We start from the raw sequence: 26,352 nt of genomic DNA, 5'->3' as shown, positions 1-26,352 counted from the left end.
AGCAGGAGAAACACAGTGCAAAAGGCAGACTTGACAGGGCATGAAATGCATCGACGGGAGCAGGCGAGGAGCACAAAGGCTCCGTGGCACTTGACCTGTGTTAAAATGTGCAGTGGAACGCCATCGAGGAGGAGCTATCTGCAGGGCCTCCTGTACAGATAGAAGGCCTACAACACCTTTTAACAAGTATTTCTTTATATCCCCCCTCCTCACCAAGGCTCTTTGTCCTATGCCATGAAAACCCAAACAAATCTCAAACTCAGAGATAACATAAATCCTCCAGTTTTTTACTTGTCTTCAATACCTCCGTTCATGTGAGTTAAAAAAAACAAAAGGATTTTGTCTGAATGCTTAAACCATATTTCCCAACAGCTGGATCTGTTGGAAAAATCCACTGTCAATGTCAAAAAACATCAACTTTGCTCATCTGTTACCAATGCCTACTGTGTGGTCAGGGTCCAGGACAACACTATAATGAAAAGAACATACAAACCAAAAGACATGCAGTGAGGAACTATTTCTCCTTTTTCTTGTAGCAGGGCTGGACTGGACTGAATTTTGCTTGGTATTGTTGTATTTTAATTTAGCATTGCAGTCACAGAACTCTGTGACTGCATCACCCCTGCCCTATCCACAGCCAGCAAAATGCAACACAGACACAGGTAGGTATTCTCCATACAGCACCTGACTTCACACACTTGGGACACCTGCAGTTACACCTTCATTTGCAAAATTTACCTGTCACAGGGACATGAACTGACTGCACTTCTGAGTCCAGTAATTCTGATCTGCAAGGAAATTTTATAAAGGTATGTTAGGCCATACAATAAAGGAAGATAATTCTCACTTCAAATCCAACACAAATGGTTTGCTGAAAAAAAGAAAAAAAAGAAGACTAATAGATATAAAGTTTGGATGTACAAATAAAGTTTTTCAAGGGGCTCCTCTAACTTGTACCTGAGGCATTTTAGGTTCAGCAGTGGCAAAGGAACTAGAATGAGGATATAGGAGGCATTGAACCATACATTTGCAATGATTTCTGGGCTGCCTCTCTCCCAGAAGATGCTGCACTGAAGCAGCCTCCAGGTTTTTACATAGAAATCCAAAGAGATACTTTACTTCAATCAGCCACTTCAGAGGTGGAGTCTGTTTTAACCACAGTTTCCAAGAACATAAAATTTGACAGAATATGCATACACCTAAGTAAACAATTTAATCCCAAATGCGGTTTAAGGTCATGCCTACACGATCTTGAAAAGGTTTGTTCTGCAGACTCCTTAACTGACCTCACTGGCTCTTGTACACAAGGCCAGCTCAGGGTTGGAGACCAAAGCCTCAGACAGGTTATCCCTTCCAGACTAGTTCCCACAATGCCCACAGGTATTAAGTTATCCTAAATTATAAATATTTTCTCAGTGTTAATTGGCCCCTTTAAAAATTACTATACAATTTATGTTAAAATACTGTATGAAGGGTTCACATCTCACCAAAAACAGTGGCTACTTGTCTCAAAAACCACCAGTTTAGACTGAAATACTCCTGATTTACAATTACATGAATTAGCAGAGTGAAGCTTATGGTTGCTCTCTTCCTTATACATGCTATGGACAGGACTCTGCCACAAAATTACAGGAGAGTTTTCTGAAGCTTTGCAGATCATTCATGTTGTCATTACCACACATCACCCAGGCTATCAGGAAGCACTAGAAAATGAGGCACACTGGTACAAACAAGTTGAGGAGAACTAGACCACATAGGTCCTGAATATCTAAGTCCTGTTTACAAAGAGCACATAATTGTTAGACAAGTTAGTGACTTTGCTAGTGACAGAGGCTCACAGTAAACTGCTGTATGGGGGAGATGCTAATTTCTTTTACGAATCTGTTACATTAAGTAACAGATTTTTTAAAAATTAAAAAATATTCCAAACACCAAACCTGTAGCTGGTCTTTGCCAGGTGATCACAAAGAACTGCCTGACTCTCTGCCTTTTCCATCCCAGCTGCTATGCAACAGCAATCTCAACCAACACATCAGCTATGCAGCAGAACATTTTTAAATCCTTACTAGAATGGGATGTACTGTCTGGAGGATTTACACCAAACTACTCTGTTTTTCCATTAATGCTAAATTACAGTCGTGTACAAAGATGGAAAAGCAATTCCTTGCCAAAATGCAACTAAAGAGTCACACTCTTTAATTTCCCTGAAAAAAAGCTACCAGAGGGTAACCTCTGTTTTTCCTTTTCCCAAAATAAACCCACCCCCATGCTTGTACTTGGAACTGGGTAACATTATATGGTCTTCACACATATGTGCTATTCTACCAAGGCATTAACGTGTCAATTAAAACTTGATAATGTAACGTCTGTTGCATTATCCACATATACACATGCAAATGCAAGCAATCTATCTGTCTTTTTCTGACAAGTTATATGAATTCAATATTTTTCCATATTTAGGCTAATATAGATAGCCACTACACAATCCAAAACCAGCTATGCTTTTTTGGGGGTTGGGGGAGGGCACTTCTGTACTCACACAAAACCGCACTGACTGTAACTTGTTCCCTGTCTTTCACACAGACGCTTAACTCTTTGGAAAAAAAGGAGGAAATATCTAGTCTAGTTGCTGGGCCGTTGAGCAGAAAAGGATTCTCAAATGAAAACAGTTGTTTGAATGCTTCTTCTTCATCCTTTTGCAGAAAAAGAAAGTCAGAGCTGTAGACCTTTCTTGTGCATCCCTGACCAAAATAGCCAAGAAGTTTGTGCCTAGAGAGGGCCTTCTATTAGAATGGTCTTTCCTACCCTTCCTAACACCTAACTGAAAACCTCGCTGCCAGCCCCAAAGCCTTAACTTTTGACTGACCTTCAGTCAGACCTGGTACTGGAGTGGAATTACCAGAGGAGGATAACTGAGTAGGATACAGGACCTTCATACGTTAAATCACTGCTGCGTGGGCGTCCAGACATGAGTCTGGAAGGGGTCCATCTGGGGATTTTTTTGTTTAGTTTTTATTGGGGAATTAGATCATAGTCACCACCTCAAAACACCACAAACTGACTTTGTGCCCATGATAAGGTTGACTAGTAAGCAGAATCACACTTGTCAGTTGGAAGGCTTGTTTCCCTTCTATATTAAGGCTTTTTCCCCCTGATCAACAACAACAACAATTAAAAAAAAAAAAAAAAATTACAAAACCTTTCTGTGACATTAGGACCATGGTATGCATACATCATGTTTTTACCTATCTGCATCATTTTTCCATTCTGTTTTTACTACAAAATTGAATCATCCTCACCAAATTGATAAGCTTAAAAAAACTAACCTTAACATGCTCTTCAATAAGGAGAAATGGTGACCTGCAAAGCACATATTTATGTAATCATTAGCTTAAGATATAAAGAAATTAATTGATTTTCAATATGAAGTAAAGCCAGACTCCAGCATTTTTCTTACAGCTCCCTTACTTTTTTTTCTTCATGATCTTTTATTTGGATTTTCCTGCTTGGCTACCGCTTAAATCACATCATCTGATAGTCCTTGGTTACATTAAAACCGGATGGGACTCTGGAATCTCAACTACTTCTGACAGCAGTCAGTGGTTGATACCTGTTTATATTAAAGGTGAAAATGAACATAACCCTGGGTTTATTAATGATGCCCTTTAAATGTTATTTGCTTTTCCACAGATCTTTTGTGGTTTTCACTTTGTAACTAAATACTGCTAGCAATCTCCTTGCCTTTCCAATCATTTTCGAATTGCATGTCCTAGTAGAAAATGGAGCGCAATAACGACAATTTATAGATGCAGCCTGTACTTTCAATAAAAAACAAGTTGCCAGTCGCTTCAAAAATAAAAATCCTCATGGCTCCATGACTTTCCCTTGAGTCACGGGTAAAGAGCAACTAGATGCTAGAAACTCTGAATAGCCCACACACCCACGCTGCATGCGCCCAAAGAAGATCATTTCCCAGCAGACACTTGTGGACTCATTACTAACGATCCAGCTGCTAATTTAGCATCTGCTCTTGCTCTCGGGTTACCAGCAGGTCCCTCCCTACCCTACAACCCCGCTCTGAATGGGTCGTACTCACGCACAGCTTTGCTTCTTTAAAATACACGGGTATATTTAGCAACAGTAAGCGACTTTACACGATAAGGAAGAAGCATGGTTCAGATTAAGTAGGTAAATAAAACCCAATCAACTTAATCAAAAGCAGGTTTCATAAAACAAAAGTCTTTTTGATTTGGTTATTTCAGGGAAAATTTGAAAGAGGGAAAAAAGCTATAAAACCTTATCTGTAAGAAAAAAAATTTTTTTTTACCCTCCCCCTTCCCTAAAAGACAACTTGCTGCAGTTTATTTAAACTAGCATTTTTTCACTAAGAAGAAAAAATTTTAGAGATATGACAGGTATTTTTGTTGTATGAAGTGAAAAATTTCATATTTTCTCAGGGGTACTTTTTTCAAAACTGTATTCAGTCATTAAAACATTAATTTTCCAGCAAAGCTGAAAGCAAACTGCCAGCAGTAAAGTTCTGAACTTTCACTCAAGACTAGATTGGTTTTGTAGATAAAAAGGTCCCTGCTGTTTGCATATTGCATTTAATTTCATTATTAAAACTCAACTTCCTGACTTATATAACCATATCATAAAGTTACACAACATTCACTTGTTTAGATTATTAGGAAGTTTTGAGATGGGGTGAAAAAGGTAATATACTGAAGTACTACAGCAATAGAACTCTGTCTATTCGACCTGTACGTACCTATTTTGTCACATGTTGACAATGTGCATGAAAATTTCAGTTTGTGATAGGAAAAAATAAGAGAAGGAAGTATTAAATGCTATTAAGAAGGGAAAAAAAATTTCACTGCAAAAAATAAGTACATTATCACATACTCAGTTCTGTCATTTAAGTGTTCATTGGTGTACTGTTCTATTACAATACATTTCTTTATGTAAAAAGTAATAAAGATGGCATATTATGAATTACAGACTGATCTAAGCACAGAGACATATTCAGACACAATAAATGAATTGATGGTAATATTTAGATCTGTTTGCAGAGGTCATATGGCCTGTTATCAGTTTTATGTAATTACAAAGGTTTACAGTAGACAATACACTGGTATTGTCTGAGCTTGAAAATAGCTAGAATTAGATTAAGTGAGAAAAAAAACTAATTCTATTCCTGCCTATATCCTACTCATAAGCATAAATTAATAGGGTGTAGCTGTTTCTTATAACACACTGGTTGTAAAATTTATATTTAAACATGTAAAACTTTATGATTATTACTATGTCTACACAATTTAACGTGCTATTTCATGAATAACATTTTTTCCCTTTTTTCTTCTGCAGGACAGTAATGCTCAGTGAAAGAAGACAGCAGAGAGAACTGAAAGGGGTCAGGGGAAAAAAATAAAAATAAACAAGCGGCTTGAGGAAAGCAATTTATGTAGCTGTGGACTTTGAAAACTTCCTTTGAAAACTTTCCCTTATATACGCCCTGCTGTGCCCTGCTGAGTTTGTGACTTTCTGGCCCACTGTCATTGTAAGGACAATTTTAGAAGACCAAAGTTCTGCTTCAAGTGTGGGGAATCAGAGCTTTGCCGAGAGATACAGGCTTGCAGACGAGACCTGAAAGGACCAAGGAGCACAAGACCAAGCAGAACGTGGCTGTCAGATGACAAGCCATGGCAAAGAAAACTCCTTCCAGTGCTTGTATAATGCAGCCCCCAAGCAACAATAACTTTACTCCAGATACAAATTCAAGGATGCAGTTCTCCTCTTCTCTCATGCCACAAAATTAGAAACTTGCTAGAAAGAATTAATAAAAAATGCCAGGAAGGATAGACTTCCCTAAAAAGGGACAGTTTTATTTTTTTCCAAGTGTTTTTCCAAGTCTATTGGTCTATTTACCCTGATCTCCCAGGAACATACATGTACTTTCTGACAATTAAAAAAAACCAAAAAAACAAACATGAATATTGAACTCCACCATTTGTGAAATCTGCAGGCAACAATGCCAAACCACAGAAACATGCTGACTGTGCTATACAAGCCAATAGAGAATTTTGGGCAGTTTTGAGTCTGCATCAGGTGCCAACACGCCTGCACCCTACTGTGCAGTAATAAAAATTATTTTCCTCACCTCTTATCTTCCACATGCATTTTGAGGAACACAGCAGTACCACTCCTCTCTATATAAGGAGAGTTGAATTGGTGAACACGTGGTTTCCCTGTATATGGAAAATTTTATAATCTTTAAGCTTGCATGGTCTGTCAGATCATTATCCCCATAAAGCCATCCATGACTGCAACATTTGTTTGAAGTAAATAGATTGCAGAACAATTCTGGAAAGACCGGCACAGCTGTACAACTCAGTGGACATGCTGGCTCCAGAAGCAAGGTCCCACAGGGTAGCATTTATTTCTAATATTAATCAACATATGTTGCCCAAATCACAGTTTTCCATCTGCAACTCAGTGAGAAATACGAACACATTAATTCAGAGATACGCTGCCATTTTCAAAGATTCCTAAAATAATCATACATTTCCTTTTAAATGCCAAGAGAGCCTACCAAACCAGCAGGATAAAATAAAAATCTGTTTCTTTCTCCAAGCAGTAAGCTTGCTCTCCCTTGTGCTACTTATCAGTAAGAAGGCTTGCTGCCCAGACCACCTGCATGCAAGACTAGAGCTGTGCAGGAGCATCTGCAACTTAAACCTTCCTCACATCCCTCCCAAGCAGTTCTACAGGTACTCTTCACGAACATCACACAAAGAAGCCTCCAAAACAGCTTCCTGTCTTGGAGGAAACAGCTTCCTGTTTTGGAGGACCTCTTTAACCCCACACAATTAAATTCTGAAAAATTGAGATCTTTTCTGATAAGCATTCTAATAAGCATGGAATAAATCACAGGTACCTCAGCGGTCACAAAAGTAACATGAAGTCTCCAATTCACTTAGTTCCTCAAATTTTGTAAGAAAAACTATCTCATTGCTGGAAGATAAAGCAATACTATTTTTAGTCTCTTAACTGCATCCCTGTAGTACAGCTGAATGCCACTGAACTTCATTTTTTTTTTTTTTTTTCCCTGCACACAACCATGGTATCCTTTAAAAGAAAAGCAAGGGAATATATTTCTCTTCATCAATTGTCTGGATGCTTTGCTTGAAAGGTTGATCTCTACTGCAGGCTGACATGCATGTCCTCTCAAATGATGGCAGAACAGAGCTCTCTGCTCCCAGCCTTTGTATGTAGCCTCCTATTCAAATCTGGCACCAAAGTTTTGCACACAGACATTGCTTACACAACAACAGCTTATATATACAGCACTATATACAGTGCTATATACAGCACTAAGTTGTTGGTCCTGTAACAATACAGGTGAGTGGTAGTTTACATTAAAAAAAACAAACCTCAAAACTCTTTACAGATATATCACTTTAATTAAAAGATAAACTCATGCCTTTAAAAAAGGAAGAAAATTTTTTTTTTTAAATAATAAATCAATATTGTCAGTTTCTTTCCAAGTAAATTTAAGCTAAACTGTAAAGTATGAAGTAGTTTCATAGACATTTTTTCCTCTCTATCACTTCAATACCAAACTTAATTTAAAAATCTGAAATTATTCTCAGGTAGCAAATTAGTATATAAATAATTGGCAACTCACCGCAAGCAATATTTCTTTTCAAGTAACTCCTTATGAAAATGAAGCAGCACGGGGAATTTACGGTGCTTTTTATGGCAAGAAATCCATGGTATCTGTATAAACAGGTTTTATACTTCAGGCAGTTTTATATGTGTAAAATAGTTTCCAGTAGACCTGGATCTCATTTTTAATAGGAGAAAGTGTGGTATTTAACCACTTGAATGCAAAGATATTTCATTCCAAAATAACTATGGCTAATTTGAGAATACTCAATAATAAACAACAAACAACTATATACTTGAGCAGAACTCTCAAATGAGACTGGTGCCATGGAAATACAAGCTGTAGGCTTTATAAAAAAAAATATAAGCAGTATATGATCTTGCAAAAAGAGTAAGTGAGAACAGAAACAAGTGATCTCTGTATCCTTAACCAGTATGAACAATATGCTGTTCATACTGTTTAAGGATATTCTTTAGCTGTAGAATACTGGTGAAAAGATGGCACTTGTGAAGTTTACCATCATGTAAAGAAAATCAGCTACAGAAGGAGCACACAGACTGCACTCACCCATCTGCACTCAATACCTAAACAACCTCCTCCTTTTATAATGAGATACCAAATTTTGTTACTGTAATATAAAACATAAATGTGAACCCCTCTCATACGTGTCTGATGCAGGAGCAGACGCAGAGATTTCAGCCAAGCTGCTTGAGATTTGCACACCTCAGCCTGGCAAATGAAGCAGAGCAAGACCAAACCCAAAGGGCTCTTCAGCTCAAAATGTGAATATTAAGGCAATGGGAGCATAGCCATGCCCAGGCTCCTCCATGCTGAACAGATCAAATAAATTCATGCTGCTTCAGAGCAGCTGACCAAAATCCCATTTCCCATTTTGTGTTAAACAATTAGCCAGTGCTTTTGCTGCTCTTCATTCTCTGGCAAGTACAAGCAGATTCTCTGACTCTGTCCCAACAGAGTCCAGTAGACTGTGGGGACAGACAGACTCTGAATCTGCTCCGTCCTCAGCAGTCATTTTGTACAATACTACACTAACTGCCTTAACAAAAAATTAAAGAGGGAAAATGAAAAAAAAACAAAAGTGCTTCTAAGAAAAAATTAAATTCTTGGTTTGTCTGATATGGGGCTGGAAGATAGTAAATATTACAAAAATTAGAAAGAAATACTACATGTGAGCCAGGAGAGGGAAGGCCCTGTATTTTGATCCTGGTGTCAAGTGCTAAAATCACCTGAGGCATTATTATTTGTGAAATAAAACTACTAAAAGCAAAGAAATCAAAGAACAGCTTGCACCCACTGATAATTCCAAAATTCACAATTCGTCTTCTTCAGCAAGAATTCTACACCACAACTATAATCAGTCTTCTCTTGAAGAGTAAATATTTGTTGCAGAATAATTAATTACTCTTTCAGGAAGGTATTCTTTCTTACAAATCCATGTAAAAGCTGGAAGGGGAATTCAAGTATTTGATAGGAAGTTGGGAAGAAAAGCAGTTTTACTGTCGTCACTTTACTGTCAGCAACTTTACTGACACCATGTCATGACATGGTTTAATCATCAACAGAGCTGTGCTTAGGTAGTCTTTTCTGAACTGTTTTACAAAGTTAGTACAATCTATAGCACTTGAGATGAAGGGGAAAAAACAGCCAATTAAATTTATTATTTAAAACTGCAGTGAAAATTTTTATCCTTCTCCTACCTACACAGGTAATTTGGAAAATCCACAAATCTCTGAAATTAAGATAAAATTCTGTTAGGTAATGACTCACGTAAAAGGTGATTTCTTTCCATTTTAAGTTTGATCCTGGGCCCTCTGTTCATCACATGTCTATGTTTGTCTCACAACAGAAAAGCTGGGTTTAATAAGAAGCAGCAATTCTTCACTAATGTATTATATTTCAGAACAACAGACTTGATCAGAAGAAGCAATCCTTGACTTGCTAGTGTAAGAGTGGGAATAAAAATAGCTTCTGGTTTACAAAAGACATGATGGAGTTGGAGAACGATTTCCTGCCACACTCTGGTTGCTCCCTATCATGCCTATGTCAGTCTGGCTCAGGTAAATCTACACCCACACACAGCCCGGTTTTGAACAATTTGCATCTTCCCTGGATAAATGAAGGGCTGCGGACTCACTTAAGTGGACAACAGTTCCAGTTTGTCCCCCTCAGAACAAGTCACTACCCAGGGAAGGAAGCTGCACAACAGACCTTAAACCATGTAAAATAAGACAGCAAAAAGACTGCATGTCCCAGAAAGCACAAGGTAATACACATCTGGCAATGCAACATTATTTTAGCATGTGATGCTGCTCTGTGTCGCTGTGACATGACTGTGTGATTCTCCAGTTCAGCAGAGGAAAATAAACAGGTAATTAAAAGCAACAAAAATAAATAACTGTGTTAATTACAACACTGTCAGTTTAGCAACATGGTCTGACCTAATAGTAACTGTATTTAATGAATTGTGAGAGTCAGTCTTAGGAGCACCTGAAGGTGTCACATACCAAGATTTTAATCATGGCACAAGCCAAAGGCTGGCCTCCTTCCCAAGAAGGAAGCCCTGTCCTAGCAGTAGGCGTTCCTCAGAACGACCACAAGCAACACGACCAGCCCCCTTAGAGCAGAGAAAGCTGTGTTGACACTGAAACGTGAGCTGTACCCCCAGGGAAACCAGCAGTAATTTATTTATTATCCATAAAAGAGTAGGCTCGGTTCCAAAAGTACCATGAGAAGTTATTCAAAAGAAAAAAAAAAAAAGAAAAAGAAAACCGAACTCAATACCACAAAAAGAAACAGAAGGAATCTGGATTTGTACCAAGATATTGCCTCCTCAACACCCTGAACCACTGCTGAGACGTTCAGAAATAAAGCACTGCCACGGGAGCAGATATTGAAGAAAAGCACAGAAAACGGTTTTTCTTCCCATTTGTCTGAAACTGTTTATTGATTTTGGAGACACCCCTCCTGGCAAACTCAGACAAAAACAGGGGGGAAAATACACATTCTGCGCGCAGTAAGAGCAGACGTGCCATGCTTGATGTATTTATCTAGGAGGTATTTTTGCTGCCTATGCAAGATAATGACCTCAAACATAAAAAGTGCAGAAAAGAAAATCATCTAAGCACAGGAGTAAGAAAAAAAATGTAATAATATGTTTTTTCTATAAAGTAACTTGGAGTTTTTATTTATCTTTTAGAACCTACTAATGCAGGGAAAAAGTTGTTATCCTAAACAAAACAACTCTACACAACAAAAGATGAGTGTTTTAAAGGGTTTGAGTAGAATTTACTAGTTAATTTTCTCTTACATCAGAAAACTGCTGTCATAGCACACAACAAATCTCCAGGGTGAGCACTGAAGAATGCCCACTATGGGATGCACGGGGCAAGAAGGAAGAAATGAGCTTTAAAAACAAATCATCTAGAAAATCTAAAACAAAACTTTTCTCTTGTGTCCCTGGAAATGTTGGCCTTGACTGAGATGATTCTGTAACTGGTGGATTTACATATACTACAGCATGGGGACCTCCACATAACCTCAGAGGACAAACTTCTGCTCAGCCCACCACCACACCATCTCCTGGAATCACGCAACACAAATACAAAGGATAAACATTTCCCCCCTCCCCGGCAAAAAACCCAAGGTCCTTGCTTTTTCAGAGAAAAGAGGACCCAGCAGATTAACAAGAATGACCGTCAGAGTTTGGAGATGGCAACAACTGATCATCAATGGTGCATCTGTGCTCAGGCCCTTGAGTTTTACTGTTCTTTAATCTAACCAAGCCACTGAAATATTACCAAAAAGCAGAAATATAAAGAGGTTTTATATCATCTTACTATGAATGGCAACAAGAATGTTTATTGAAACAACATTTAAAAATTCAGAAAGCATCTCATCAACCAGTAATGTTATCCATTTTAAATCTGTTTGTGTGGGCTTCAAAAAAAACCCCAATGTCATTAACCCCTGTTTACTGAAAACCAACAGTTTTAGCTCCACTTCACAATAACACCCCAGTAACAGTCAATGAGATCAGCATGCATTTATATAAATAGAGCCTAACACACAGGAAAGGAAAGTAGGCATGGCAAACAGAGAATCACACTGATTGTTAGTCACTTCACTCTTGGTGAAAACGTAAAGTAACACTTATCTGATTAAGTACTTTTGGATTGGTACTTGCTGTTGGAACCTTACAGTATGGTTATTTTTAGAACACTGATAATATAAAATGTAATTTTCTTGCTCAAGCTCCATGTCAGAGGGGTGATTTTTCATGTTACCTGTTTATTTTTTTGAACAAAGGAAGTTTTCACTGTTAGCACCACAACACCAGTGCAGCTGAGGTCTAGTCTTTGAGTCGGTAAGAGTTTGCTACAGAAACACCAACTACAACACAATGGATTCAGGAATACTGAGGCTCACATCTGTCTGGCTTCTCACTCAAAGGAAAAAGGAGGACTCCAGGCTGCGGGGTGGTGCCAGCAATTTGGTGTAGTATACACTACTGCAAGTTTAACCCTCAGTCCTTCCTTCGTCAAGAAGATCCTTGAACGTGGGTTTTCTTAAGAGAGTTCCCTAATTGTCTGGTTGATGATTACTTCAGTGAGGGACTCTCCACCACACTTTACTGAGCTGTTCCACTTTGCATACACCACAGCAACACTGAGAGAGAAAAAGGCGGAAAAGCTCACAGACCAGCCTTGAATATTTATGCACAGGTCACCCACATTTAATAAAAACAAGACACTAGAGAACACAGAACCAAACCCAAAAATGCAGTCTGTCTACTGCACGTGTGCAAGTACCTCAGGTCAGACTCCACCACATCATTTCCACCTTTCCTACCTGCTTTAATGATGCTCACCATGTCCAAAAAATACTGTACACAGGTTGCATCATTTTTTGACTATTAGAGAAAGCTTTGTAACTCATGTTTCATCACTGAAACTGTAAAGGAGACTGACAACTCTCTCCATACAGCACATGCCAAGGAACACACAAAACACAGCCTAACATACAAATATCATGTTGAATTTACAGGAATAAGAAATTAATTTTATGGTCCCGTAGACACTCTGAATCTGGAAGCTAGAATAAGAACAAAAGAACATAGAAAAGCCATCCCAAAACATTTTTTTTAATCTTTCTCTGCTTAACTCCTCTGCACAAATGCATAGCACCTGAGGCAGGTTTATAAACTGAGGGATTAAATAATAGCTGAGGGATTAATAAAACTGAAAAGACATGGTTTCTGGTATGAGGGGACAAAAGTGGGTATGAGATGCTGTGCATCAGTGCCCTCAAAGCACAGCTGTGCCACACAGCTTTGTGACTTGCTCCTTAGCACGGGTCCAGTCCCTGCCTCATTGCTGACACTCTCATGCTGAAACTATGACAACAATACAGTATTCCCAGCATCAGTTATTTAATGATAAGCAGCCTGGCTCACTGGGCAACTTACAGCTCTGGAAACACTCTCTATATTAAGAGGATTCATACCTTAATAAAGGTTATAATTTTCATGACCTGGAAATGCAGCCATTTCTAAACGATCCTTAAATCATAATTTTAGCTGGAAACATGGATTGTAAATCTTTTCCAATTCCCAGTTTCTCATGCATAAACTGGCTTAACCCACTATGGAAAAAACAATTTCTAAAGGCATTCAACAATTTCTCTTAGAAGCAGCATTAAAGTGTGAAAACTGTCAATTTTCATGGAAATCACAATGCCAGAGCAACACAAAAAGCTGCAGTATACAGAACACAGTCATTGCCAAAAAATCAAGTGTTTGCTGATGCTAAGAGAGTAGCTAAAGCCCAGACACAGGGGAACACTTGTTAAGGCACTGAATTGTGATTCAGGAGAAGTGAGGTACTTCCCTAACTCTGCCACAGGCCTCCTGGCTGCTTTTGGAGCTGGTCATGTAAATGTGTTCACACTTCTGCCTATATAAATAATATGGAGTCTTCTACGTGTATTTCTTTAAGCCAAATGAATATTGTTAGGAAGTCTTCATAAATGCTTGTGAGATAATTCAAGTCTGTGACAACAGAAGTCTACACGAGGACAGATGATTAACAATAAATACATGTATTCAAGAGAACTCTCATTCCTTTGAAGGGAAAAAAAATTTCTTTCATTCTGGCCATAAGCATGCATTGGGATCTGAATTACTTGGCAAAAAGAAATTTACCACTTGTTCAGCAAGATTAACTACACAAAGCAGCCATGTATTTATTGAACTGATTTCAATATAAATATTTAGGAAATTGTTTTTCTTTAAGGGTCAGCATCTTCTGAAAGTGTACCCAGGAGAGCACTTGAAACTGTAATTAGCACCCCCTTCTCCAGTGCAGCTTCCTGAAACTTACTGTTGCTGGTATAGCCAGCCCAGATGGGGTGGTAAGTAAAAACTGTCCTATCAAAATGTTCCTGCAGAACACTGAAATGATTCCATGAAGACTAGCATTTTGACCAAGATGTAAATTTAAAGGAGCAAAACCTCAAGAAAAATGAATCTGAAATTACAAGGGAAAGAACATGAACAACAGCGAAGACAGGTGACAGTAACAAAGAGAAGGTTCAGTTTCATCTATCAGTAGCAGGAGCGGCATAAAATAGCAACATGAAAAACTATAAAAGATTCCATAGGAATGAAATAATGAAGAGACAACTGGAGATGGGGAAAATCAAAACAAATCCTGAATATTCTAGACAGTACAGAAATGAAAGATTTTATAACACCTTCATTCTCTACTCTGGCAGATTCTGAAAGAAAGGAAAAGGGGGAAAAAAAGGAAAAATAAGATGTGAGAAATAGGAATTTGGACTTCAGAAAGAACAGCTGTCAGGACTGGATTGCATCTCATTTATCTCACCATTTGGTTTACCCTTACAATTAGTATCCTTATCTTTAGCAATCCTGAGATATTAGTCATGACTGAAAATACAAATCTGTTACAGTATTTAGCTCAACAGTTACATTCATATGGAGGTGGCAAACACAGAAAAAATTACCCTGCTTCATTCTATGCAATAGCAAGAACATTTTTTCTGTCATTACTATCAGAGTTTTATTTAATGTGATGTATCTCCACTGACACAGAAAGAAATACTTTGGGCCCAGGCTGAGAGGAAGACAGGGTTAATGTTGACTGTGGTGCCAGAAAAATGCATCACAGGGAAGCTCCCTGTCTCAGGTGGACACGTAAGAAGTGCATTGAAGTGAATCGACTGAATTCTGCAGGAGTGGTCCAGATACAAATAATGAAACAATGGGAAGGCCAATGCCAAAAGCACAAGTGTCAGTCAAGGCAGCAGTCTTAAAAGTTGCTGCCATGCAGGGATAGAAAAAGGGAGGATGGCTTTAAGCTAAAAGAAAGGAGGTTTAGATGAGATATTAGGAAGAATGTTTTTACTATGTGGTAAGACAATAGAACAGATTGCCCAGAGAAGCTGTGCATGTCTCATCCTTGTCAGTGTTCAAGGCCAAAGTGGATGGGACTTTGAGCAACCTGGCCTAGTGTAAGGTGTCCCTGTCCTTGGCAGGAGAGCTGGAATGAGATGATCTTTATGGTCCCTTTCAACCCAAACCACCGTGATTTTACCACACTGCTACTCTGCATTTCTGGTTGCAGTCACTGCCCTTTGCCATCCACCACTTTGCACATTATACAGAAATCTCATATAAATACAAAACATAGAAAACATACACAAATTGCTCAGTTTTCCAATTAAATACTAATTACATGTTGTTTCTTTTTACCCTAAATTGTGCAACACCTGGAGATGAGCTAGAGTATGATATAACTAGTGTTACACAGACTAAGAGATGTTCTGTGCTCTCCAGGCTTTCCTAGACAAGAAAATAAAACCCTAGACACATTTTTTTTTTTAAAGCTGGTTGTGCAGTTTTACAAATTAACATGCTAAACTATGTGTGATAGTTATAAAATAGTAAGGAAAACTTTCAACAAGTTGAGATGTACAACTTTCTCTGTAGCTGGGGGCTTTCTTTCCCTGGCTGTGCATTTAAACATTACTGATGTTTCACATCCATATCTGACTTCCAGGAACACTTCCAGCAGGGAAGGCACTCTAAAGTGCGTGTGCTAAGATGTGTCTGTATTTTTTTAGTACCATAAGGCCCCGTGAGATAGCAAAGGAAGCTGAAGCACAGAAAATAAAGGTCCTACTTAAAGAAAGCACTCATATATCCACTTGAATACAGAGGTTTTCCCCACATTTGCCAGACTCCAGAAGAAGCTTTTCTGTGCTCAGACGCAGGCATGAAGATGGATACATAAACTGCTGGCTTCTGTGGGAATTGGAGATGTCTTCAGTGGCCAGGGAAGATGCTCAGCTCTTTGCAGGGCTCCTAACAGAGCAGAACAGAATGGATCCTTGAGCTTGCAGTGCCATTTATGACCAGTGTATGTCTGTCATGCCAAATTATGTCAAAAAAGAAACCAACTGAACCACTCAGAGAAGATTCTCTCTGTTCTCCCTAATGCAACAAGGGCAGATACTAACAGAAAGATACTAAAGAAGTGTATTTGTCTTTTAGTATCCATTGCATAATCACAGAGTAAATTGTCATTTCTACTTTTTCTACTGGTTGTCTTAAATTCACTTTCATAAACCAAAAAAAATATTAATTAAATAAAACATTATGTACTTGGTAAAGCTTCTAAAAAACTTATGTCTAGCAATCAGTAATAATAAAATTATTGATTCTGAAATGTGCAATTGTTTTTGAAACTTATAAATTGGAAAAACCCCTGCAACACCAGCACAAATTGCAGTTTTTCCTTTGCCATTTAAAACAAAAACAACAACAACAAAAAAACCAACCAAAAATAACCCAAAAAACAAAGTCCCTACAGTATCCTTCATTTAAATGTGTAATTCTCAAGGAACTGTGCTGTGGAACATACATAGTCAATTTTTATGTGTAAGCACATAGCAGAGGTGCTCTACCCTGCACAAAATGACACATTAAATTTGTTCACTGTTTAACAAGGGAGGGTCACAATGTTGCTGTTAATGATTTACATAGAGACAAAAACAGCTGCCTAAATTTTGTTAAAAATTTTGAAGCTACGGTCATTTTAACCTGCCTTTCATAACTGCAAGCTGAGCCAATCAATAAGCTGGAAATGTGTATAGCATGTCTTCTGCCGCGAAAGGAAGGTATTTCTGTCACAATGGCCTTAACAGCCAGAGGTCCTCAGCCACACTCCACAGATGCAGTTCATGTCTGGATTCATATGGAAACCAAAAAGGGCAAAACTGTGCTCTTCCTGCACTTTCCTGACCCTAACAGATTTCATCACTGCGTGAGTAAAATGTGATTAGGGATCAAACATCCACCAGTGTCCAGTATGGATGATAGCAACTGAGGGAATTATGAACCATTCTGTGAAGTAAGTCCCCTGCTAACAGCACAGACACATCCAGGCTGGGAAGGTCTGACTTGCAAGAAAAGGCAACACAAAGTAATTCAAGGGTGAAATGAGCTCAGATAAAACAGGCAGTCACCTCTTGGTGCACATGACAGTGTTGCCATCAGCTTCCACATGAGCAGATTAGCACCCACACACTTTGTTATACAATATCACAAGTGCATCTGCACCCTACCATTGGATTCCTCTTCTTGAGCCATGTCAGGAGCAATATGACTGAAGTTACTGCAGTTACTGTAACTTCTGTTCGTGCATGTGATTTCTGAATCGGGCTGTGGACAAGTTTACACAGATGAAACTGGTTACAAAAAGATTCAGGAGTTTTATTCCGAAATGCCCCAGGCCCCACTGGTCCTCTCTGAGATGCATCAATGACATTGTTCCCATTGCAAATTAAATTTTTTAAATTAATCTTTGGATACAGCTTTGGATACAGCTGTACTCTTACATCAACTAAATACAGAGTGGGGAGGCACCTTACATCGACCATTCTTCCTGGAAGGTTAGCCTAAAAGGTCATGATAAAACAGGCTCAATTTCAGCTGGAATTAAGCATTTTATTTACAATAAGAGCAGCAAGCTATGTCCTACTCTGCAAGTCAAAGAACCATGGCACACACTGTTTCATTGCCACAGCACTAGCAGTGGCATCTTTTCTTCACTCCCTGCTCCCTATACTACTTTCTGTGTACACTGCAAGCTTTCCTATTAAACACAAACTAAGGAAACGAAACTGAACAAAACTACTGTAGCCCACTAGCACGTACTTTAGAGCTATTTCCTACTTTTTTGAAAATAAATTTATGATATAAACATTAGAACTAAAAATAAAAAAAGCTGCTGAAGCAATCACAGTCTCTTTCAGCCTGTACAGTGTGAAGTAGAGCAGTAAATTGCAGCGAGCAGACAGCACAGCTCTTAAAACTTGCCCAGCTTTTGCTCTGACAAAGGAGATCACTTAGGACCTCATCGTGCTGCTGCTCTCGTCTTTTAATTAACGGACTAATAAATTCCACTGCTGGCATATCTTCTACTTGTCTGTTCTCTTGAAAAACCCGAAACCCTCCCCGCGGTCTGCACTCGGGCTGACCGCTACTTAGCGATAGTGCTGCGAGAGCGGTGCCTGTCACCAAAGGCAGGAGGCACTGGGAGTAGTCACCGCGGTCTCCCACCAACCTCGGACAATTTTGGGCACTTTTAATTCGCGGTTGGCAGTGCTCTTCCTTCCTCTGCCGCGGCCCTGCGGTGGGGCTGAGAACCACGTCTGGGACAGCTGAAAAAACCTTTCAAAGGCTTTTGGCAGCTCTGTCCTAGCGCTGGGGCAGACGGGCATATGGGTGAGAACCTCTGCGGCCGCGGGGGCTCCCCGGACCCTCCGCCGGACAGGTCCGCCCCGAGCCCCGCCGCGGCCCCGGCTCCCTCCCCGCCAGTGTCCCTTCCAGCCCCGGTGGCCCGGCTCGGGAGTTACAAGCAGCGGCTGCTCTTCGTCCCGCAGGGCCGCTCCGAACCACTCCGTGAAGGGAACCGAGCCGAACCGGCTCTCCGGTCTCGCACACGGAGGGGCAGCGCCGGCAGCCGGCCCGGGGCGCACCTCCCGCGGGGCAAAGGCGAAACAGGCACTTTCTCCTGCTCCTGACCTTTTTGCGCCCGAGCTCACCGCCCTGCCGACCCCTGCTCCCCGCCGCGCCCCCTCCGTCCCAGGGCTGTGCTCCGGGCGGGCCGGCCGCCGACACCTGCGCGCCGCTCCGAGCTCGGCGCCCGGCGGGAAGCGAGACAGGCGGGACGCAGGGGAGGCACCGCGGCCCGCCGGCCAGCACGGCCGCTGTCGCCGTCCGGAGCCACTCCCGCCCGTGGAGAGGAGCGGCGGCCGGTCCGGCCCGGGTCCCGGCGGGAGCTTACCCGGTGGGGGGTTTGCTGGCCCCGGGGCGCACGAGGGTCTCCATGGCCGGGCCCCCTCGCCACTTCTCAGAGGACGGGCCGGTGCAAGACGCGATTCCGGCAGCGGCGAAGGTCGAAGGCGGGGGTACCGAGAGGGAGGGAAGAGAGGAGAGCTCAGGAGAGAGAGCCGCCCTCGCCCCCACCTCCCCCGCTCCCCGCCCCGCTGCCGGGCGGCACTGCCCGGGCCGCCGCCGCCCACGGCTGCCCAGCCCGGCTGCGGGTGCGGGCGGGGATGCGCTGCCGGGGCGGCCCCCGCCCGCCTTACCCGGCCGGCGGGGAAGCCACGCCGCGCCGCGGGCCCTGACACCCGGGCTGCCCGGCCAGACCGCGGCCGGGCACGGCGGGGCGAGAGTCAGGCGGCGGAGCTCCCGGCGCGGCGGGGCTCGGCCGGCCGCTGCCCGGGCAGCGCGGGAGTGCGGGGGCGCTGCGAGCCGGTTTCCATGAGACTGCCCGGCACAAACGCAAACACGGCGGTCGCCCCCGCGGGCAATGCCAGGGTGGCCGCCCACGCCGCCCACGCCACGGCGTGGGAGAGGAGGGGATGGGGTAACAGGCGGGGGAGAGGAGCGACAAACCGAGAAACCCTCCGCCAGCGCCAAATCCCAGGACCCTCCTCTGTCTCTTTTGCCACGAACTTGGCAAACCCAGTGCTTGTCAGACGAGTGTGCCCGAGACTGAGCCCCGCGGGGAGCGGAGGCTTTTCCTCAGCCTCGCACCCTGCCCAGCCCTGGCTCTACCACCTAAGGCCTGTTTCTCGTCACCTCTGTTCATACAGGGACATATTTTTCTTCTCTCGGAGGCGGCACAAACAACTTTTAAAATTAGCAGCGGCTGTGGTCAGGGAGAGGGGCTGGAGGGCCGTGGCATGGCAAGGCAGGCTTCTCCTCGGGTTTTCCTCCTGCGGAACGAGCCCAGCAGGGAAAAGGCAGTCTCACTCCCTGGGCGGTGCGGGACGCACAACGGCACAGTCTTGGTGGAAACATGGGCATCGCGTTAAAGTCTGTGTGTGTTGTTTCAGGAATATCCCCCCCTCGCACCTTCTTCCCAGAATATCGGCCGCTAAACCTGCGTGCAAAAGCAGAACCCGGCTGGAAGCAGGCAAGTCTGGCTGGCACTACTGTTGTGTGTGTCCTCAGCCCGGCACGCCCGGCGTTGGGCAGCCTGGCTTCTCCAGGTACTTCAAGAGTTTCTCTGCTCCTCTCCATTTGTGTCATCTTGCTTTCCCAGCCACGGTGGGAGGTTGGCAGAGACAGGTCAGGCCAGCAGCCAACACTTGGACCAGGAGATAGGAGCAAGCAGGCTGAGTGAAGTTACAGTTGAGACTCCAAAGAACTGAGCTGCTGCTTTACCTGGCTTTTTACCTGGCTGCCTTGGTGATAGTTGCAGAGGTTCTGCTTAATGGTCACCCCTTCCCCAAACCCTTCCATCCCTTCAGTTTTATGCTCATATTTCTGCATACTCTGCCCATCAGAAAGTGTCTTGCCCAGCTCAGTAACCACACAGAGTAGATGCAAGCAGCTTCTCTGGTTCCAAAAGTGAGAGCCACTTCCTCAGTAAGCAAGGTTTGGAAAATAGGGGTCAGATACCTGCATGTATTGACCATCAGCTACATGCTGACGGTCAATACCATCAGCATGTAGCTGATGGTATTGCCATATGCAAGAAAACTCTGTCCCAGGCAGATTGAAAATGCTTTGAAACATTCAGACATTGGATTAATTTGCAAGAAACAGAGGAGTTAAAGACATGTTCATTTTTCTGTACTACATGACTGGAAGATCGCTGTAAATGCCCACTTTTGTCTACCAAAAGACATTTTGCATTATGATCAAAATACCAGTTTCTATGTATTTACCCCAACGTATAACATACCATTTCTTATGCTATAGTCATCCTTAACTTTATCTTCTCTCACTTTGGCAACCTCAAGTCTCCCCTTAATTCCCATCTCCTCAGCAGACATTTAAGAATGCTGGTTTCCATTCCCTTCTCTCCAAGCCCACATGTGCAGGTACCTATGGGAGGCACCTGCCTGTCCTAGCTATATGTAGAGAAACAAAACCACAAATTTGCAGAAGCAAAACATTGATCTCTAATTTCCCTGTTACCATGGGCAGAAGTTGACTGAGTCACCACAGTTTAGTAATTACCCCGGTCATCTGAGCCACATGCCGCGGTAATGAGCCACATGCATGATCTTAATTTGCACCTTTATGAAAATAAATAGGCTAGGCTGCATACCTTCTTTTGCATGTGGATTGGTTCAGTCACTGCTGTCAGTTTCCATAGCTCCAGGAATGAATGGTCATCTATTAAATCACGGGAGCTTGATTTCCCAGCTCTGTTCATCATCTGTTCAGTCATTTTTCATCTGTTTTTACTCCTAAATCTTAATGAACTCTTCCCTATTCTAGAACAGTTGATAAAGCTGCACAGCTACAAATACCCCTGCAGAAACACCCAAATGTTTGCCCAACTGCATCATTTGCAAACTACACCAAAAGAACTTCCCTTGCCTCAGCTGTAGCTTCTAACATTTTATACCTGAGCAGGGGTGTAAAGTACAAAACATCAAACTAGTATTTGCTTTTTATGTTCCCTTCTTTTTGTACAGCATATCAAAAGAGTGAAAGCCTATTAATTAGCAAACTCATGATCTTGCATCTCCGGAGCACCAGTGGGGCCAAGTGCCCATGTCCCCCATTCTTTAGCACATATATCTGATGGAAAAGCTGAGTGAAAAGTGAGGAGTACACTGTGTGATGCAACATGGGAATCTGTTTTTCTCTAGGCTGCTTGGCACTGTGTGTCCCTCCTAAAAAGGGCAAAGCGGGTAATTCTAGTGTGCATTGTAATCCCCACAACTGGGGTGCTGTGCTCCTTTGTTTAGGCAAAGGGCATTAGTTTGGAGAGGGGCTATATGAATATTTGCCAATGGCATAAAATTGTGAGATTGGCATGTTCAGCTCTCCCAGTTTGTTTAACCCTTTCCTGTTTGTAGAGCTTCATCTCTGTTTAAATAGGCCTCTTCAATATATTTTCTAAGTAAATCAATTCACTTGGATGACAAAAACTGTGTTGTAATATAGCTTAGGCCTTTACAAATAAAAAATAAAAACCAATTATTCACCAGCGCAATTTCACATTTATGCCTTTGTAGAGTTTTCAAAATCTCATTCCTATTTTTCTTCAGCTTCACTGCTAGTAGTATTACTGAATCAACCCTTTAAGGCTACATTTTTCTTCTACTAAAACTGGCCTGCAATATTTCAGGAATTTGAGTTTGTAGTATAAACGTAACTGAACACGTAAGGAATCTAGTAAGACAAGTCTAATACCAAAGAATTTGTTTATATAGCAAAAAGAGCTTAAAATTAGATCAGCATTAGCTAGTATGCACCAGTTAACCAAGACTTTTCTCTAGTCCAACACATAATCTCATTTTCTGATTTAGCTGTTTGAGGACCATCATAGAATCGGAAAACAGGACTGAGCCTAATAATGAAAGCAAAAAATAACAACTCCAAATTTATAGCAGGAAGAAATTGCAAATAGAAGTTAGTTATTGTGGTTAGGTTCAGTTAATAGCAAACTTTTTTAACCACATAAGTCTTTTTCCCCATTTGAGCAATCTAGAAGTTGCAATTTAAGCATTAGTCCCTGTAAGAGAGTTGACTTACTTTACAATTGTCAATTTCCTGGCTATGTAATTATAGCAATTGGAGTTGTGTAGCCTCAAGCTCACAAAACTCTTTTATTTTGCTATCCATAGTGAAAAGGAAAAAAGGAGACAGGAATTTAGATGTTTAGGACTTGCTAGGCCTTTTCCTAAGTCCCAGATCACCCATTCTTCAGAAGTTTGTTTTGGGAGTTGGCCCTACATGTCGTATTGCTTTTGTTAGGAACCTGAAATAGCTGAGAGCAAATTATATGCATTTTAGAGGAATGAGTCAAAATAACAAATAAAAACATTTACTAGTTTTGAACAAATATTGTGTCATTAGTCCATAACAGCCTAAGACATTTTCAAATACTACTGAAGAAGCTGAATTTGCTTCAGAAAGGTACCATGGCTTGATAAGTGAGGCACTTAAGGGGGCAGAAGAAACAAGGGTGGTTGGATCCACCCTGAGTCACATAGCAAATTGCCAAAAAGTTTCTGCTTCATCTTTTGTTCTTCTTACTTGTGTTGTATGGTGCTGAGAAGCCTCCTTAGAGACTGAGTGCCAGACTGCACTTGCATGGCATCTGCAAGAGAGCAAAGACAGTTCCTGCCCTAGACAACCTCGGATTTTTGGAACAGCAATTTTAGTTTTCTTCACCTTTTAGAAACTTATGTGTAAAATGTCTGTGATGTCAGTTGAGGATCACAAAGATACTAATCATACAAAAACATGACAAGCCATCTGAAAGAGATACAGATAAGGGTTTTGTAGCTTTTGCTGAGATAGTTTATGCCATTTCTGAATTATTGGGTAATTGTCTTCTGTGTTTGTAGAAATACTGAAGCTTGTCCTTTGTCTTGCTATCTCTCAATCCATTCTGTTTTGAAAGACAGATCCCTTCAGAGATTTTTTTTCCTTATATCTCCCAAAACTTACTGAAGTCAGTGAAGAGTTTAATGGGTTTTTGGCATTAAGACCTAGAAAAAGGTATCGTGACTGTGATGAAGAAAACTAGAGGCTCTTGCCCACCCCCTGGATGAAAAAGGCTGCTGAAGAAACCCCTGCTTGACCATTCACTCGTGATTTAAAACTGTGGTGTGATCTGGAAAGGGGAGAGAGGGAGGAAGCAGCACTAGAGAGGGTGTGTGATGCAGTCCTGGCCCAGCACCAACAATCAGGAGCTGCAGGGCAGATTGAGCACCATCATGCCGTGTAAAAATACTCTGGAAAGGGAGGGTCCTTTTGCCTAAGAGAGTATTTCAGAACACCTATGGAGGGCAGGAATGTGATGTACATTAAAAGAGATGGGGAAATGATTTAAACCCATGATGTGAGCAGAGCAAGTGAAATTTCTGTGAACAATGCATTAAAGGACATTAAACAGCCATCAGGACATAAAAACTGGGTTATTCTAAATGTGGCTAAAAGTGGACACAGCAGACAACCACATAACCCAGACTGAAGCTGATCTCTAGCTGATCACTGACAGTCTTGAGTGTAAGAACCATAGAACTTTGGGGATTTTGTTTTAAAGTTCTGGTATTGATTTCATGCTTATTCTTCCATTTATTCTTCTTTTCCCCAACATTTGGTTTCCATACCATTTTGTTCTGTATGTTTTGGACAAGTAGCCTTCAATTTCCTCTCTTTTCTATTATTCCTCTTATGTGAACTTTTTTTTCAAGATTTGAAACTTGACGCCTAGTCTACAAATGAACTGACATTAATGAAAGTATATTTACTGGGACAGACCCAATGGGCCAAAGCTCATGTTCTTGGGCCCAGCTGGGGTGAGAGTCTTCCTAGGCAACATGATAATAGAAGATACTTCCTAAAATTTGTAGTTGCATGACCCATACTCATCTGTACAGTGAGAACATGCTTCAAACAGTGTCAGAGAAGGCAATAGTACTATCCAGAGAAAATCCAAAATCAATTTTTAACACTATGTCATATTGTGTGACTGAAAAGAGCCTTTGGGAAATCTTGGCTACCTAATAAAACCAACTTGGATCAAAACACTAGCTAAATTATGTAAAATTATCTTCACTGTACTGAGCTGGGTAATCCTGCTTGGCTTGCTGGTCAGAGTGACCTACCTACAGCCATTCCTCTCTGGGAGGTTTTTTGCTCTTTGTTTGCCATGCCAGAGAGAGTCTGAAGTTGTGAAAGTAGCATTTCAGAGATGCGACTCACTGGCTCACAGATGCTCGTGCCACTGAAATTTACTTCATCTTTACCTCTTCCTGTAATGCAAGTTATTTGTACTCTTAGAATTACCCTCTCATTCAGAATTTTTGTAAAACCAAAGTAAAGGTCTTGGACCACCCAGCCCAGCAGAACTATCAGAAAGGGAAACTTTACAAGCCTCCTGCATAAATAACTTTCCACAAGTGTGAAACAGTTCATTTGTAAGTGGTGTGAAGTTGTAGCACGTCACTTGACTGATGCTTTTCCAGTTAGTGGGGTACAGACAGGCCAATCTTTTGTAGAGTCAGGCAGGATTGAGAAGGAGACTGCAGAAGAGACACTCTGTGCATGGTTTAGTGACACAATAAAACAGAAAACTCCTCTCTATAAGCTGTGGATGTGGCACATTTGCAGTGTTTCCTGTGCAGCACACTGCCTACACAGCATCACGTGTTCTCCACTGCAAGCAGCCCACACCCCTCCCATGCATCACACCCAGCTCTCCAGCCTGCAGCACGGCCAGAGCTGGGAGTGATGGCAGTGAGGAGCATCTGCTGCCTTTGAAACCCTGACTGTCAGCCGGGGCTTCAGCTGCTAACTCCTGGAGTCATTCCTGGAGTAAGTTAGTTCTAAATGCCCTTAGAAGACAACTCTCATGAACCATGTCTGTAGTGAATACTCAGTACCAGGGTTTCTAGTTCAAGAAGGCCATTATTATTTTGATATTAAAAAATATAGTCATGCTATAATCAGAAGAATTATATACATTCACAGTCCTCTATATAAATATTTAACACTGTATGGGAGAGGCTTTATTAACATTGTTCACAACTACCTTTTAGCTCACAGACTGGGTTAAATTTCTATTAAATATTTTTTGCAGGAAAATAATTCACTGAAATTTAGAAATTTTACATGGTTAGGAGGTGGTGGTATCTAAAGGTTTCATTTTCGAGTTTCAGAATGGATAAATTGCAACATAGATTTTACAGAGTTTCATAGTTACATGCATAATTCTCATGTCACATTTGCATGCTCTGATGCCCCTTTCAGTTAATCCTGATTGATAGCAACATAAATGAAAACAGGTTTTGGTTCTGTGCTTAAGTCACATCTAATAGACTACAGAAAAAGGCAAATGCATACATACTTATGCCAAGTTACAAAAGTAGCAGCCTTGGTGCTACTGCTGTTTCTACTGAGTTACCTAATTTGTTATTGCCTTAGTTTAACAATTCAAAGCACACAAAGATTTCAAAAGAAAGATCACTAATATTATATCACTATATTCCCTAATTCTTTAGGAAAAAAAGACTTTTGATGTATTGTATAATCTCTACAATTCTCCATAAATTGAACAGAACTTGATTAGCTGCATCCTGTTAAATTACTGTATGCA

The 26,352-nt window shown here is 41.3% G+C and overlaps 1 protein-coding gene across 1 annotated transcript in view; it reads right to left on the bottom strand.

Annotated features, from left to right (window-relative positions):
• The window catches only part of COBL (cordon-bleu WH2 repeat protein), a gene marked incomplete at its 3' end in the record, with an annotated part of 151,478 nt that extends 132,295 nt beyond the window's left edge, over positions 1-19,183 (bottom strand). Inside the window, exon 1 of the mRNA XM_084205578.1 lies at positions 19,060-19,183. Coding sequence (XP_084061704.1) covers positions 19,060-19,103 — 44 coding nt within the window. The 5' untranslated portion in view covers positions 19,104-19,183. The remainder of the gene's footprint in view (positions 1-19,059) is intronic.
• Between the last annotated feature and the right edge of the window lie 7,169 nt (positions 19,184-26,352).

Source organism: Fringilla coelebs (assembly GCF_963513975.1).
Source record: "Fringilla coelebs genome assembly, chromosome: 1".
In the NCBI taxonomy this organism is placed as follows: domain Eukaryota; kingdom Metazoa; phylum Chordata; class Aves; order Passeriformes; family Fringillidae; genus Fringilla; species Fringilla coelebs.
This window is presented reverse-complemented; position numbering and strand designations above follow the sequence as displayed.